The sequence below is a fragment of the Peromyscus maniculatus genome, chromosome 15 (assembly GCF_049852395.1).
Source record: "Peromyscus maniculatus bairdii isolate BWxNUB_F1_BW_parent chromosome 15, HU_Pman_BW_mat_3.1, whole genome shotgun sequence".
Classification (NCBI taxonomy): domain Eukaryota; kingdom Metazoa; phylum Chordata; class Mammalia; order Rodentia; family Cricetidae; genus Peromyscus; species Peromyscus maniculatus.
In genome coordinates this window covers 74,047,248-74,062,717 of record NC_134866.1, presented here as the reverse complement: position 1 = coordinate 74,062,717, position 15,470 = coordinate 74,047,248, and the positions used below count along the sequence as shown (strand labels likewise).

Genomic DNA, 15,470 nt, shown 5'->3' with positions numbered 1-15,470 from the left:
TAGATGAGGAAAAGATTTGGCCCCCCTGTATTCGGGTGATTGTTATTAGATCTCCAGTGTTACAGACGGGCTCACTGTTCATCATCACAGCTGTCAACCCAGCCACCATTGGGAGGTAAGGATGCTTCATAATGTTGTGTATTTCAAAAAGGTGGATGAGCAGTATTGTCTTTCGAGCATTGTTCTGTGTGCTCTGGAAACAAAAAAGATAAAAGCAACATCTTCATCATAAGAAAGCACAGTTACACTAGGAAACTGATGTGAACAAATCCTGTGTGGAAGCGTGCAAACTTCAGTGTGTCAGTGAGGGCTGTCCCCAGCAGGAACAGTGCTGGGTGAGACCTCCATTTAAACATCGTGTAAAGACATACCTCGACCTGTCGATGTCACTGCTGTGTTTCTCCGTGTTCCCTGAATCACTAAAGTCACTTTGCCTTCTGCTGCAGAGAAAAGGATATGGAGCATACTCTCCGAATCCCTGAAGTTGGTGTCAGTAAGGTAAGACCTTTCCTCTCAGTGGTAGCCCTAGAGGGGAAAAGCCGTGTGTGTGTGTGTGTGTGTGTGTGTGTGTGTGTGTGTGTGTGTGTGTGTGTGTGTGTGTGTGTGTCTGTCTTTAGCTTGTATTCCAGTGCTTGGTAAGCTAAGTTTGGGAACAGGCTTGTACATAAGAGTTCTGAATCAGCCTGGGCTACATAACAAAATCTTACATAAAGAAACAAAACAAAAAAGGAACCCAAAATCATTTTAGTAGAAACCTTGACTTCTATTTAATGAGAAGGTTAATAGTGTAGTAATACTCATGAAGGCAGTACCTATTTGTTTCTTGCAACGTTTGAGAAAAAGATTCTTTATCACAGTTTGAAAATTATGGGGCTTTTGTGTTTGGTCTCTTGTAGCCCAGGCCAGCCTCAAACTCACTAAGTAGCAGAGTCTAGCCTTAAACTCCAGATCCTCCTACATCTGCCTCCTAGGTACTATATAGGCAGGGGTCCCCATGCCTGGCCAGGATTTTTGTTGTGTTTTGTTTTGTGGCAAGGTCTTCCTGCCCTTGTTCCTAGGCTGCCCAGGTCATCTGGCCTCAGCCTCCTGAATTAGTGGGAACACAGGTGTGTATCACCACACCTGGCTAATTATGTCTGAAGCAGGAGTTACAAAACATGGATTTAATTTAACATAATAAATAGTAAATAGTAAAATAGTAACTAGTTAGCACATTAAAAAAGAAATCCAACCCCCATTCCAAGCAGTTGGTTTGAATTCAGATGTTTTACCACCCATGGATAATCTAGCCTTTTCTACCTCAGGACTCCGTTTCCTCTTTTCTCAGACTTTCTGTGGCTTCATGTTGTAACAACAAAAAGTTGGGTTTTGCAACAAACAATTGCAGCTTTAAAACAGAGGGGAAGGGTTGGCTTCTGGGGTTCTTCATGCTGTGTGTTTCTAGTTCCATTTTTACTGTCTTTCTGGAAAGAAATGTAGAAAATTGAAACCACAGCTTTGTGAATAGTAGGCAGGCATCTACCCCTACATCTCCCAACTTTATTTTTACTTAATAGAGTAATACGAACCTTACAGAGACTTCCTATGAGTTCTGTGTAATAAAAATGGAATTTATGCTGGGTGATGGTGATGCACGCCTTTAGTCCCAGCGTTCAGGAGGCAAAGGCAGGCAAATCTCTATGAGTTCGAGGCCAGCCAGGTCTTTATAGTGCCGTCCAGGAGAGCCAAGGCTACAAAGAGAAACCCTGTCTTAAAAATCTTGCACAAAAGAATGGAATTTATTTCCTGTTATTATTTGGAAAGGCTTCCCCTGCATACTCATTTAGAAGCAGGAAACCCTCCTCATCTACCCTGTTGATTTACTTTGTGTCTCCAAAGAAAGTCCACCCTGTGACTTTGGTAAAGAATCCCTTTCCCACCTCTCAGCTAGGCAGAAATGCAGATAGCTGTGTGCTTGGTTTCTTGCTTTTGTTTGTGTTAAAGTGATATTCTCTAGTAGGTAGATAATCTAGGAAATATGAGGCTAATAGCACATACTACTTATTCCCAAGTAGATGAAATCTGTATATTCATTCTAAAAACTTTCAATTTACCATGAAAGAAAACAGAAACAAATACTTGAGCATTGAACAGAAGGCTTTATGAGTTTGAAGAAAAATAGTAAAATTCACACATCGGTCATTTTGACTCAGTTTGAAGCTTATGAGTTAAACAAATTAAAAAGGCAGGCAATGATGGCCATCACAAAACTAGGGCAGGATGTATTTACATCTGTACAGATGTATTTCTTCCAACCCCATTTGACGTCAGTAGAGCAGTGAGTCAAAGATACAGTCTGTTCACCTTGGGGAGAATGTCATGGCTGACGTGAAAAGCCATCTACTCTTTAGAGCAGTATACACAATACAAAGGGAAAGCCGACTAATGACTTCCCCCCAAGTACCTGCCTTGAGGGGATTCCTATCGGTCCAGAACAGATGCTACAAGTGGCTGTGGATGCTAATCTGAGGGATAGCAAATGAATCTAAGCACACGGAGTTCTTTAGTCCATTCACTTTATTCTTCTAAGTCAATTCCTTCTACAGTTTCTTTCCTGCTCTCTTACTTAGCTCCTCTGGGTCCCTCCTGCTCTCAGTTCCTTCTGCTGTTCTCTCATCATTCTACTTAGTTCTTTCCTTCTCCATCCTCATCTTTGTTCTTCTCCATCCATCCTCCCAGTGCTCTCAGAGAACCAGTATGTATACCCACACAGTAGTTCTTTGGCAAAGCCATGCGAGGCTTAAAGTTTTCAGGGTTTCAGAGAGAGGTGATCAGGACCCACACATAAAGCAATAATTGTCAGCTTCCAATTACAACCCTAAAGGGGAGTTCTCTGGTAGGGTCAACTAAAGGCTAAGATCAATTAGGGAATTTATGTGCTCAAACTATAGTCTAGAAATGGCTGGATAGAATGTTAGGGGTCAGCAAGTCACAAGAAAGTCAACTGTCTTTGGTGCCGCTTTTCCTGCTCCTCCCGGCTGCAGCTGCTTTCTGATAGGGAGGGGGACATATGCTAGGTGGCTAAGCAACCTATGTCAGAGCATGTAGTATTTGGTTAGTAAAAGCGCTTTCACTCAGAGTAATTGCTGAGGAGAAAATCTAGGAATAGCACCTACCTGAAGAGGAATAAAAACAATTTGCACAAGAAAGCAGATTGACACCTATCACCTGTCTGGCCTTGTAGGCAATCTCCTTGGGTCAGTGGGAAGTAATTGCCTTAACTCAGTAACTAGCAAATGACTAAAACATCATCCCAGGAATGTGAGCAGTAAGTCTCTTAAGTTAGGGTCTTGGGTAAATAACCCGGGGTGAAGGTAAGGAGTTGAGGATTTAATTGTTAGTGGTTATTTTCTCTTATCTGTAAGTGAGATGAGCTAATGTTTATCTATGTGCAGTTTTGTCCTTGGAAAAAAAGGTATCTTTGCTAAAATAATTTTGGCCAGATGTACGCTAATGAAAAATAAACACAGCTGGGGACAGTTGTCCAATTACCCCAAATGTATAGGGAAAGTCGTGCCCAAGATTGAGATGCAATCATGAGATCACATGTACACATAACATGGAGATGCATGGTAAATGGGGAGGAGAATCATGGCTGTTACTGCACAAGAAGTTTACAAGAGACAGCCAGTTCATTCAAGAGGCAGTAATTCCATAACACCTTGTGTGATGGTTTCCTCTAACAGAACCCTTAGTTCTGATAGGTTGACCTTCTGAGCACTAGTTGTCACCTGCTGTATACTCTCATGGTCTTTTGCTACCAGCGGCTCTCAATAGCTAACATTGAGTTTTTATTCACATTTATTAAAAATGATTCCTATTGGAAGCACAGTTTAGAAGAGTTTTTTGGAATAAGATCTGGCAGTGTGAAAACACTTGAAACATTGAACACTTTTATAAAGTTACCCTAGAGAGTCTTAATGGCACAGGCGGAGGAACTCAGGTGGCTAGTAAATTCTAGTCCCGAAGGTTCTCGGGCCTGGAGAGGCGGCTCAGCAGTTAGGAGCACAAGCTGTCAGAGGACTCGAGCACCTGTATCCGGTGACTCACCGCACCTGTGCCTCTAGCCCTAGGGGATATGAGCCCTCCGACATGGGGCACCTGCCCAGACCCACACACAGGCCTGTGCACATACGCATAATTAGAAATATTAAAGGAGCTTTTTAGAAAAAGATTTTCAGTAGAAGTCGGAGAAACTCAAAATCAGTGGCAAAACTTTATTACACATTTGTAGAGTCATAGAAATTTTAAATTCTGACAAGAACCAGATTTTGTTAAGGATATATACATGTGTGTGTGTTTATTTATTATTTGTTTTGTTTTGTTTTTTGAGATAAGGTTTCTCTGTGTACCTCTGGCTGTCCTGGAACTCACTCTGTAGACTAGGCTGACCTCAAGTTCAGAGATCTACCTGCCTCCGCCTCCCAAGTGCTGGAATTAAAGGTGTGCACCACCACAGTAGGAATATAATTGATACATCTATTTTAGAAAGCAGTGTGGCAGTATTTATTTAGTTTAAGATTAGAAATTCGCCTAGAGGGGCCAGCTGAAGGCAGGATGGCTCATTAAGTTAACGTGCTTGCTGCAAGCCTGACAGCCTGAGTTGGATCCTAGAAACCATGGTGGCAGGAGAGAACCAACGCCACAAGTGGTCCTAGGACTCTACACATGCACCCTGGCATGCCCATGCCCTGAAATGCCCAGTGTACACCAGGGCACCCCATAAACACACATATATACAAAACAAATAAATGAAAAATTAATTTAAATATATTTGCTTATAGTGATTTGACAGTTCTGTATCTTTCTCTGAGAAATAGCTGGATTGTGTGCAGATACTGTACACACAGAAAGGCTCATAGCAGGTTTTTTAGTTTTAGAAAATATATGTGTTTTTCTTGAATGTTTGTCTGTATACTGTAATCGGAGTTTTCTTTGGGCCGCCAGTTCATAAATATTGACACAGAGACTTATCAATTATGAAATCTCAGCCTTAGCTCAGGTTTGTCTCACTAGCTCTTTATAACTTCAGTTAATCTGTTTTTATCAACCTACATTTTACCACGTGGCTTTTTACCTTTCTTCCATTCTGTGTGTCCAGTTCCATGTCTCGTTGGCGTCTCCTCTGCGCCTTGATTATCTCCTCCTACTTCCTCTCTGCCGAAAAGTCCTGCCTATGCCTCCTGCCTAGTATTGGCCATTCAGCTCTTTATTAAACCAGTCACAGCAATAGATCTTCACACAGTGCACAAATGTCCCACAACAGTGTGTCGCTTAGGTGCCGGGAACACACAAATGCCAGAAGAAGGTGATGGATTTCCCGGGACTGGAGTGACAAGTGGTGTAAGCCTCGCTGTAGATGAACTGCCTCATGGTGGCTGGGAATCAAACTCTGGTCCTCTGGAAAAGTAGCCAGTGCTCTTAACCCCTGAGCCACCTCTCCAGCCTGACCACAGCAATATTCTTAAAGATAGTAACACCCTAGAGACTAGATACCCAGTTGTAGAAGCTCTGGTGTGGGCTTATTCATGTAAGAGACTGACAGAGTCCCGTTGTGCCCACTCCTTGGACAAGCTGCATGTGTAATGGTAAGCCATGAAGCAGAGCTGCAGGATAAAGGACTGAAGTGCAGTCCTATGTCCTGACGATCTGGAGAACTTGCTTCCTTGAGAAGTTGAGTGTTTCAGTTTGTATTGAGAATTACAATGATTTTAAATAGATAGGGCTTATGTTTGGGGGGGGGAGTTCAAATTGTATGTATGGTATAGTCTTACCCGCATTTTAAAAAATTAAATTCCAAATGAAAAATTGTAAAAAATAGGGGCAGGATATGTACACATTTTTCATCATAGCCAAAGGTGGAAGTATAGCCTCCATATTTTTACTAGAGACTGTAATAATTTGTATTCAGAGAAAAGCATTAAGGAAAGTACAAGTGAAATGATCAGAGACTGGCCCACACCACTGCATGATTGATAGTGAGTCAGCTCTGCTGAGAGCGGGCAGTGCTGTGTAATTGATGAGAGGCTGACCCACACCACTGCATGACAGTGAGTCAGCTCTGCTGAGAGCGGGCAGTGCTGTGTAATTGATTGGTTGCTTTTCTTTAAGTTTCACGCAGAAATTTATTTTGACCATGACCTGCAAAGCTACGTCCTTGTGGATCAGGGCAGCCAGAACGGTACCGTTGTCAACGGGAAGCAGATTCTTCAGGTGAGTGACTGTGTACTGATCACCTGTGTAGGGCTTGGGTCCTGGTCGTTATAGATAGCATTTGGTTCAGATCAGAGTTAAAACCCAAATGTGTGACTTGGGTGGAAATTTCCAGAAAGAGGTAGAAAAAATATTTAGTAGATGTCGGTCTGTTGGGTTTTAGCTTCTAATTATGTCTCTGTTGCTGTTTAGGTATGAATGTATCATAAAGCTTATTTAGATTAAATATTGTTTTAAAAATATTTGTGTGTGTACGTACACACCTGTGGAGGTCATAGGACAGCTTCCTGGAGTCATTTCTCCCAGCTGAGTCATCCACTGGCCAGGACTGAATATTCATAGAAGCAGCTTGGGTAACCCTCTTCCCGGTGTGCTACTGTGAATGTAGCTCAGGTTCCTCCTGCTTGTCAAGCAGATGCTCTTCCTCCGATGGACCATTCAGCATCCTGACTTGCCTTCTGTGCCCTTTTCTTGTCTTAATAAAAATAATGCTCACCTGGGAATTTGCTGAAAACCAAATACCCTGATAAAGCAACTCCAGGAAGGAATTGAACCGCCTGCCAATCCCGGGCAGGAAGGCAGGGCTGTGAACAGGTGGTCGTGTTCTGTCAGACTTCAGGAAGTATGTACGCCATGGTGTGTCCAGAGGTCACCCTGAACTGTATACGCCATGATGTACCCAGAGGTGATAAGCAGCTCTAGATAAGAAAGGCTGAAATGTGGCTCAGTGGTTAAGAGTGCTCACTGCAATCATGAGGACCTGAGTTGTGATTCCAGTGCCCATGTAACAAGTTACACACCCACCTGAGCTCTGGCTCTGAGCAGTCTTAACCCCTCTTCACACACACACACACACTCACACACACACACACACACACACACATGTGCGCACATACACACGCGCGCGCGCGCACATGCATACACAGACAAAATTTTTCTTAAAGAAGAAAGGCAGTTGCCTCTTAACATGTAACTCTCTTCTGATTATATGTTTTGCTAATAGATTAAAATCCAGAGTGGGCTGGTGGGTAAGAAAATTGGTGAGTTTTGATAAGATCAAAATTATAAGTAGCTTTTGGGGAATACTATAAAGGACTGTGGGATTGATCCCAGAGTTTGGTTCAGGGTAAGTACATATCCTACCACTGAGTTACTGTCATGTTTTTCACAGTCCACCAAGTTGTAGAAGTGTGCATGTGTCTCCATTTCTGAGGTTTTCTCATTATCATCAGATATCTCTTACCGTAGACACAATGTAACCAGGTGACTACTTTGTATTTCTGTTTCATTAAAAATGTCCTCTTTAGCCCAAAACTAAAAGTGACCCTTACGTCCTTGAACACGGTGATGAGGTGAGGATCGGGGAGACTGTGTTGTCTTTTCACATCCACCCTGGCAGCGAGACCTGCGATGGCTGTGAACCGGGGCAGGTCAGAGCTCACCTGCGCCTCGACAAGAAAGACGAGCCTTTCGGTACGTGAACCACCGAGTAGAACACTTCCATTCACTGATGTTTAAAATGCACCATGGCCTTCCCTCCCCACCACTGAGCCCCGCCCACCCTTCCTGTCACTGCCCTGTGGGCGAGATAGATGAATGCCCCAGCTTGTGTCTAGTGATGTGGTGCTGTAGAGAAGGTGCTCTTCCGTGAGTAGTACACGTGTGGGCTGCCTCCACTCCAAGTCCTTTCAGAAATCGTAGTTCTTAATTGGCTTTCAAAGAATGGGTTTCCAGAAGGGGTTTTCATACATCCTTAGTTTGGCTAGCCCACATCCCAACCCCTTCCTCTTCTCCCATCCACACTTAAACATTGAACCCTTCTTTCTTCCGAGACAGGGTTTCTCTGTGTAGCTTTGGTGACTGTCCTGGAACTCACTCTGTAGCCCAGGCTAGCCTTGAACTCACAGAGATCCTCCTGCCTCTGCCCTCCGAGTGCTGTAACCCTTCTTTCACATCATGTGTGCTCCACTTTGCTCTCCCAGCTCTCCTGGGGGAGTGAATATGTGACATTTTGTCCTTTTCTCTGGTCCTGGGTTAGGTATCTCAGCATAATATTTTCTGCTTGCTGATGAATGGATAATGATAATGTGATATACACAATGGAACTTTATTCTATTAATGAAAAATAAGATTATGAAATTTCAGGAAAAATGGTTTGAACTGGAAAATACCCTGAGTAAAACTAGTATTTTTTAGTAAGTATTAATTTTCTATGAGGTCTGTCATATTCAAACTCAGTTTTTCCTTTTAGTTGCTCCAGCGTTAAGTAAGGAGGAGAAAGAGTTGGAAAGGAGGAAAGCGCTAAGGAAAATACGGGTGAAGTACGGTCTGCAGGTAACGACGTTGATTGTTACTCCATTGTTCAGTGTGCTGAGCACATTTTATATGGTTAATGCTATTTTCCATGACTCCTTATATAATGTCTGTAGTTGCGGTGTTTATAACGTAACTGCTGAAGTTGGAGTTGGAAAAGTAGTAGGTGACGTTGAAGTAGACCGTTGTGGGTTCCAGAGACCTTCACTAAAATACTGAAGGGGCAGAGGGTGCTGTAAGCGCTGCGGCGTAGCTGTGTGGGCCGAGAGTGAGTCCGGAAGGAGGCCGTGTGCGCATGCAGAAAGCTTGATCTGAGAACGATGGGATGGGGTGGAGAAAGGATGCCTGCCGCTAGGGTGATGGATGGATGGATGGCCCCATGCAGAGGACAGAAACCACAGCATGAACGACAGGAACAAAAGAGTGTCGGTCCATGTTGTATGCCTTGTAAACATGTTTGCAAGATAGTTCACTGGGTAGAGGCACTTGCTGCCAAGGCTGAGGTCCTAAGTCTGGTTCCTGGGACCCACATGGTAGAAGGAAAGGACTGACTCTCACCAATTGTCCTCTGACCTCCATGGGGGTGGACTGGCACATGTGTGCACACATGGATACACACAAAATTATGTGTGACATATGATTATGACAGACTAATGTAAACGTAACAACATCTTTAAAATGTGAAACAAACGAACTTAAAGTGTGTAGGAACTTGCCCCTGTCAGCACTAGTTATTGAATTCAGGGCCTCGAGCATGCTAGCAAGGGTTCTTCTGGCACTGACCTATGTCCCTAACCCCAGGAAATCTTTCTTACAAAGAAAAGATTAAGGTTAGGTTGCTGGGCATGATGGCATACCCCTTTAATCCCAGCACTCAGGAGGCAGAGGCAGGCAGATCTCCACGAGTTCAAGGACAGCCAGGTCTACAGAGTGAGTTCCAGGCCAGTCAGGGTTACATAGCAAGATCTTGTCTCCAAAATAAATAAATAGATGAGAAAATAAGATGAGGTAGATAAAGGAAGATAGTTCACTTGGTAAAATGCTTGCCCAGAAAGCATGTGGGCCTGAGTTCAGATCCCCAGCACCCACCTGAAGGCCAGGATGGCAGTGCATGTTGTACCACACTGCAGAGGTGGGGTAGGAGGACCCTGGAGCTGCTCTCCAGTCAGTCTGTTTGAGTCAGTTGACCCCTCCAAACCTAAGGTGGAGAACACTTGAGGAGGACAACTGATAGTCTGTACCTCTGACTCCACGTGCACATTCATATGCAGGTTTAAACAGACTTCTGAGGTGTCTAACACCAAAATCACAACCCATGGGGATAAAGAATATGAAGATAAACCATAGGCCAGGAAACACTGGCAAGTCACATACTTGATGAGAAACTTCCACCTGGAATTTACAGAACACTGAAAATGAGAGAACAGCTTAGTTTAAAAACAGGCTCCTAGGTAGCAGCACATACTCAGTCCTATCTACTTGGAGATTTTTATGAAGAGATGACTTAAATTCATTCAGGGCCAGCCTTGTGCTACTGTGTGTAATAATTATCTTTCTGTTGCTGTGATAAAATATTAGGGCCAAAAGCAACTTAAGACAAGGTTTAGTTTAGCTTGAAATTCCAGAGAGATAGACTTAATGTTGGGAAAGGCGTCAGGACCAAGAAGCTGGTCACAAGGGACGCAGAGAAGGAGAGCAAGAAATGGAACAAAGTTATAAACTGAAAGCCCTTCCCAGGGGCATACTTCCTCCAGCAAGGCTCTGTATTTCTAAAGGTTCCATAGCCTCCCAGACAGCGCCACCAACTGCGGACCAGCGTTAAATACATGAGCTTATGGGGAACATTGATCATTCAGACAACTACCCCGTGTTTAAAAAAAAAAAAAGGGACTAGATTTTAGCAGACACTTCCCAAAGAAGATACAGTCGGAAAGTAAAGACACAAAAACGTTCAGTAAGGAATATCGGAATGTGAGTGATTACTACAGTGAGGTACCAGTGAGCATCTACAGAACAGTGTGAAAATTGTAAACTGACGGCACAAATCATTCACAGGATTATACGGAAACTGACGCTCATATATGGCTGGTAGGAGTGTTGAATGGTGCAGTCACTCTGGGAAAACAATGTAGTAACTTCTTAAAAGTTAAAAGGGCTGTAGGTGTGTCTATCATTCCAATTTACGGGATTTGCCTGAGAAGTGCAAGCATGGTTTTCTACAAAGGTTGGTAAGCAAATGTTTGTAACTTGTCTTTTAGTAACACTTTCAAACTGAGAGATTCCAATGTCTTTTAAATATGGATGAACAAACCTTGCTGTGGTCTTATAGTGGAGTACCATTAATTAATTAAAAGCAAGAACCATTGACACTGCTGTGACCTGGGGCCACTGGCACACCCCTGTGCACCTTTACCACGAGCCTGCCATGCCGTGGAGGTTCTTTGGAATCCTTAGAGAAGGGGGAAATAGGTGTTTTCCTCTCAGTCCCAGGGGTTCGGGTCTTGTCATTATGTGTGCATCCCTGATGTGTATGGGCATGCATGCCACAGCGCCTCGCGGAGGTCAGAGGGCAGCTCTGTGAATCTGGGGCTCGTCCATTTTGATGTGGGTTCTGGGGCTCAGGTCTCAGGCCTGCATGGCAAGTGCCTTTCCCTGTTGAGAAAGCCATGAACACTAGTTCATCCGACATGAGAAAGGCCAGGACAGTTAGGGAAAATGCACTGGATTTCCGCAGACGACCTCCCTGTGCTGTTGTGTATTTTGTGACGGAGCGAAGATGGCCTGTCTGATAACGGGCGGCCCATACAGCCACTTGTTTTCATTCGTGACTGCGGAGGCCCCAGGGAGCCATGGTTACTAAACTGTATTTTCATTTGCTTTCGTTTTTCTCAATCGATGGCTTGTGGTTGTTAAGAATACAGAATATGAAGATGAAAAAGCGTTGAAGAATCCAAAATATAAAGACAGAGCTGGAAAACGCAGAGAGCAGGTTGGAAGCGAAGGGACTTTCCAGAGAGATGATGCCCCTGCGTCTGTCCACTCGTGAGTGTTGACTGACACTGAGATAAGATTTCTTGTTGAGTTTTCTTACCTAGTAGTTCTTTCCTCATGGTAAAGTGGCTTTGTTAATCAACATGAAAAATGTGATTTTGAGGCCTATAAAATGACCACACTTTGTATTAAATTGGCTACATTTTTTTTTCATTCCAGGTTGAGTCAGATTGAATCTTCCATGCAGAAATGAAAATGATAAAATTGTGATTTTTTTTTCCCTTGTTCCCACACTCTTTTAGCACTAGTGCCAGGTTTAGTTTTATACTTAGAGTTGCTGGTAACTTCCTTCACAGTGTGCAGAAGGCCTGTCCTACTGTGCACGGAGTCAGGTGAGGGTGAACTGTAGATGTAGCAGGCGGCAGACTAGACACATCAGAGAGAGAACGTTCCTTGTGCTGGACGGTAGGCAGATTGCATTAGATTTAAATTAGAAATAAAGAACAAGCGCCTCGGTCTGCTGCCTTGGCATATCATAAAAGAAGCTAAAGTAGCAGCACACAGTGAGAAAGTCATAAAATACAAAATCAAAACTCTCACATTAGAAAATCCATCACACAGAGTGCGGGTGGGGAGCACAGGGTTCCATTTCCCCTTTTTATTGGTTCATCCATATATATAGAAAGTCATAGTTATCTGTGCTAACTGTTCAAGCTTGTGAGAGTGCACGTTTCATGGACAAGAAGTGTCAGTAACCTTTGACCTGTCTTACCTCTGCCCTGTTCTTCCCGAAGTCAGTCACCGTCCTGACAGCGATCGCTTCATTGATTCTGAAATGTTAAGTGAATGGGCAGTACAGTATTCCTACGGTGCCTGTAGTCTTTTGTCCGGTGTGGCTCAGTTTGATGCTGCTTGTTTTCATTGCCGGAGAACGTGCTTTGTGAATGGCCTCAGTTGGTCTGTGTGGACATCGAGTGCCTTATCCTTTGTTGCCGTTAGGTTTGCTTGCTTGTATGTAGGTTATTAGGTGCATTTCTGTTAGGTAGTATCTCCAGAGGAGAGTTTGTGTCCTCCACGTTAGGAGGTATTGTCAGTTTTTTAAAGGCGCTGTACTGGTTATTTTTAATGCATGAGTTTATTGTACATATGACCTTGAAAGTCTTTATAAATCAGTTATCATCTTAATTTTCCTCTACAGTGAAATTACAGATAGCAACAAAGGCCGGAAGATGCTGGAGAAGATGGGCTGGAAAAAGGGAGAGGGCCTGGGAAAGGATGGTGGAGGAATGAGGACGCCGGTAAGACCTGTGTTTTCTCTCATTCATAAATTCTTTGACTAGACAGTGTGGTAATAGCCAGGCATTGCCAGGCGCCGGGGCTGCAGTAGTCACCCGAAACAGACCCGGTTTAGGCCTTTGTGTGTCCTCACTTAACACGTGTGGGTTTGGGAAACACTTTGTGCTTCGGGAAAGCCTTGTCTAGAACTTTTTTCTTAAATCCAGACTATTAAAGTGTTATTTCCTGAATCAAAGGTTCTCTTGTGCTTTTTAGTTGTATGGGTTTTTAAGTTGTTTGCTTTACCATGTTGAGTATTAAACCCAGGGCCTTGAACATGTTAGGCAAGCACCCTTACCAAGCTACCGTCAGTCCTTTTAACGTTTTTAAATGACATTCTTACTAGTCTGGTACTGAACATTGCAGGAACAGTCGGTGTTAGTTTACACATCGGCAGATTCTGCATTAGCTGGAGAGACTATTATGCTTCAGAGCCCCCGAGTTCTGTGTGTACAGTACAGAGAACAACGTGTAGAAAACAATGCATCAGTTAACTTCCATAGTCCCAGAGTCGATGGGAGACAGCGGGCGGTCATCTTTAACACTCTCTCCATAAAGTGACCTTTGTAGTTCATGATATCTACCGAAACAGATGGACCACAGCATGAATTTGTGCTGGTTTTCTCATTTTCACTGGAGCATGATAGAAAGAATAGTTCTGTAATTAGACTCTGAATATGTACGAGCCTTATCACTGAGTCTTTGGACATGTTTGAAGTTACATGTGTAAGGTGAGGATGATAAGAACCATTTTCAAGGGTGTCCTGTAGATAAAGCTCTGAGCTTTACCTAAGGCACCGGTCTCTGGTAGCTTCCTAACATGAGAGACCTTCATCTCCTGATGGGGGGGTAAACAGCAGTCGGATTCTCGTCATGGCTCTGTGTGCACAGCCCTGGACAGGGAGCCCGCCCTCGCTCGGTGCATGCCAGGCAGACCCTGCAGTGTCCAGTGACCCCCGGGCCTCCCCTGACCATCTTAGCGCTTAGTCCTCTTGTACAGTTCCTTGAGTGAGGCTAGGGCAGGGCTTTCAACGGCCCACGGGCTTTACTTGGGGTCAGAGTGGACCATTCAGGTGTGTCCCTCCTGTGTCTGGACTGAGCAGTCTAGCTATGAATGCAGCCTAAACAAAACATAAACTTACATAAAACTGAACGGGGCTCTTTTGTTGTTCATTTTTGGGGTGACTGTTCCAGAGAACAAACTTTGTAGATAAGAATATTCATCACAGTTAAAAAGGACAAGCATAAAGGTTTGATCACAGCTGTTTAAGGAACAGGTGTTTAATAGTTGTATTTAGCTCTGACAAGATAATGCAAACAAAATGTGCTTAAGCTGCATGGGAAATAGGACATGTATTCCTGAATGTGTTTATGTATTTGACGTGTTCTCTTTGTGTGAGCCTTTAATAAGTCAAAGGATTACAGGCAGACGTCTACACAGCCGCGGCACACAGCAGGTTTTGGTGTGTTTTGGTCCTAAAACGAGTCCTCTGTTCAACTCCCATAACAGATCCAGCTTCAGCTCCGACGGACACATGCAGGCTTGGGGACAGGGAAACCATCCTCTATCGATGATCTTCACTTTCTCCAGAATAAGAGCAAGAAAAACTGGGACAAAGCGAGAGAGAGGTTTGCAGAAAACTTCTCAGAAACTAAACCTCTGAAAGATGCAGCGGGGGCCACGCCGTGGGTGAAGGGGTCTGCAGAATGAAGGTCGGTCACAGGAAAAACTGGAGCTTTGTAAAAAGAAGACTTTGGAAACTGTTGTTGTAGAAACTTGGGTTCTCAAAAAGTCAGTAACAGGAGGGAACTCTTCAGATGGTCCTCTTGATCCACACACGTGTGAGGACGTGTGCTTTACAGCTTGTAGAGAGCATTTTAACTCGGGCAGGAGCGGAATGAACTCATGCAGGAAGTGGACTGAAGTTCACGGAGCACAGGCAGAGCTTGTCAGACCGTTGCTGTTTAATACTGTCATGTACCACACCTGTAGAGGGCAATAGCCATGCGAGCAGAATTCAGACAACCACTAATGACGTGAGTGGACGTTTGTCCTGTCTCTATGTGTCACTGTTAGAAGATGCGCAGACAGGAAATAGACGTTTATAAAACAATTCTGTGTGGATACTTGTTTACACCTTTTAGAACCTAGGTTTTTTGTTTTTTTAAGTTGAGAAACCCTGAGTAGTGGAGCATAATTTTATCCTTAAAATAACTGCAGTAAATTGAACAACTGATGAGCAGGTGACATGCTATAGAAAATTAGTCTCAAACTGTTTTCTTCTGTGAAGAATGTTGATTTGTACTATATATTCAGCATTTGCCTTTGGGTTTTTCCTAGCTGATGAAACATTTGATATAGACAACTGGGTGCATATTGGCATATTCAATGTGCTAGCATTTTTAGTTTTGATAAATACCATTGCGGGCAATGGGGTTGTGCCAGAGAAACCTGACAACCAGTGCAGATGGGTTACTTAGCCAAGGCTTCAAACACAAACATTTGCTGGAAACATCTTCAAATGCAATAAAAAAACATTTTAAAAGACTTGATTTCTTGAATAAATGATTTAAACATA

At 43.5% G+C, this 15,470-nt stretch overlaps 1 protein-coding gene across 2 annotated transcripts in view; it reads left to right on the top strand.

Annotated features, from left to right (window-relative positions):
• Aggf1 (angiogenic factor with G-patch and FHA domains 1) overlaps positions 1–15,470 on the top strand; it is a 26,648-nt gene extending 11,178 nt beyond the window's left edge. For both annotated transcript variants that reach the window (XM_006981757.4, XM_076552083.1), the window contains exons 7-14: positions 4–115; positions 447–498; positions 6,151–6,252; positions 7,560–7,725; positions 8,504–8,586; positions 11,480–11,607; positions 12,755–12,854; positions 14,402–15,470. In XM_006981757.4, the coding sequence (XP_006981819.2) occupies positions 4–115; positions 447–498; positions 6,151–6,252; positions 7,560–7,725; positions 8,504–8,586; positions 11,480–11,607; positions 12,755–12,854; positions 14,402–14,602 (944 nt within the window). In that variant the 3' untranslated portion in view covers positions 14,603–15,470. The remainder of the gene's footprint in view (positions 1–3; positions 116–446; positions 499–6,150; positions 6,253–7,559; positions 7,726–8,503; positions 8,587–11,479; positions 11,608–12,754; positions 12,855–14,401) is intronic.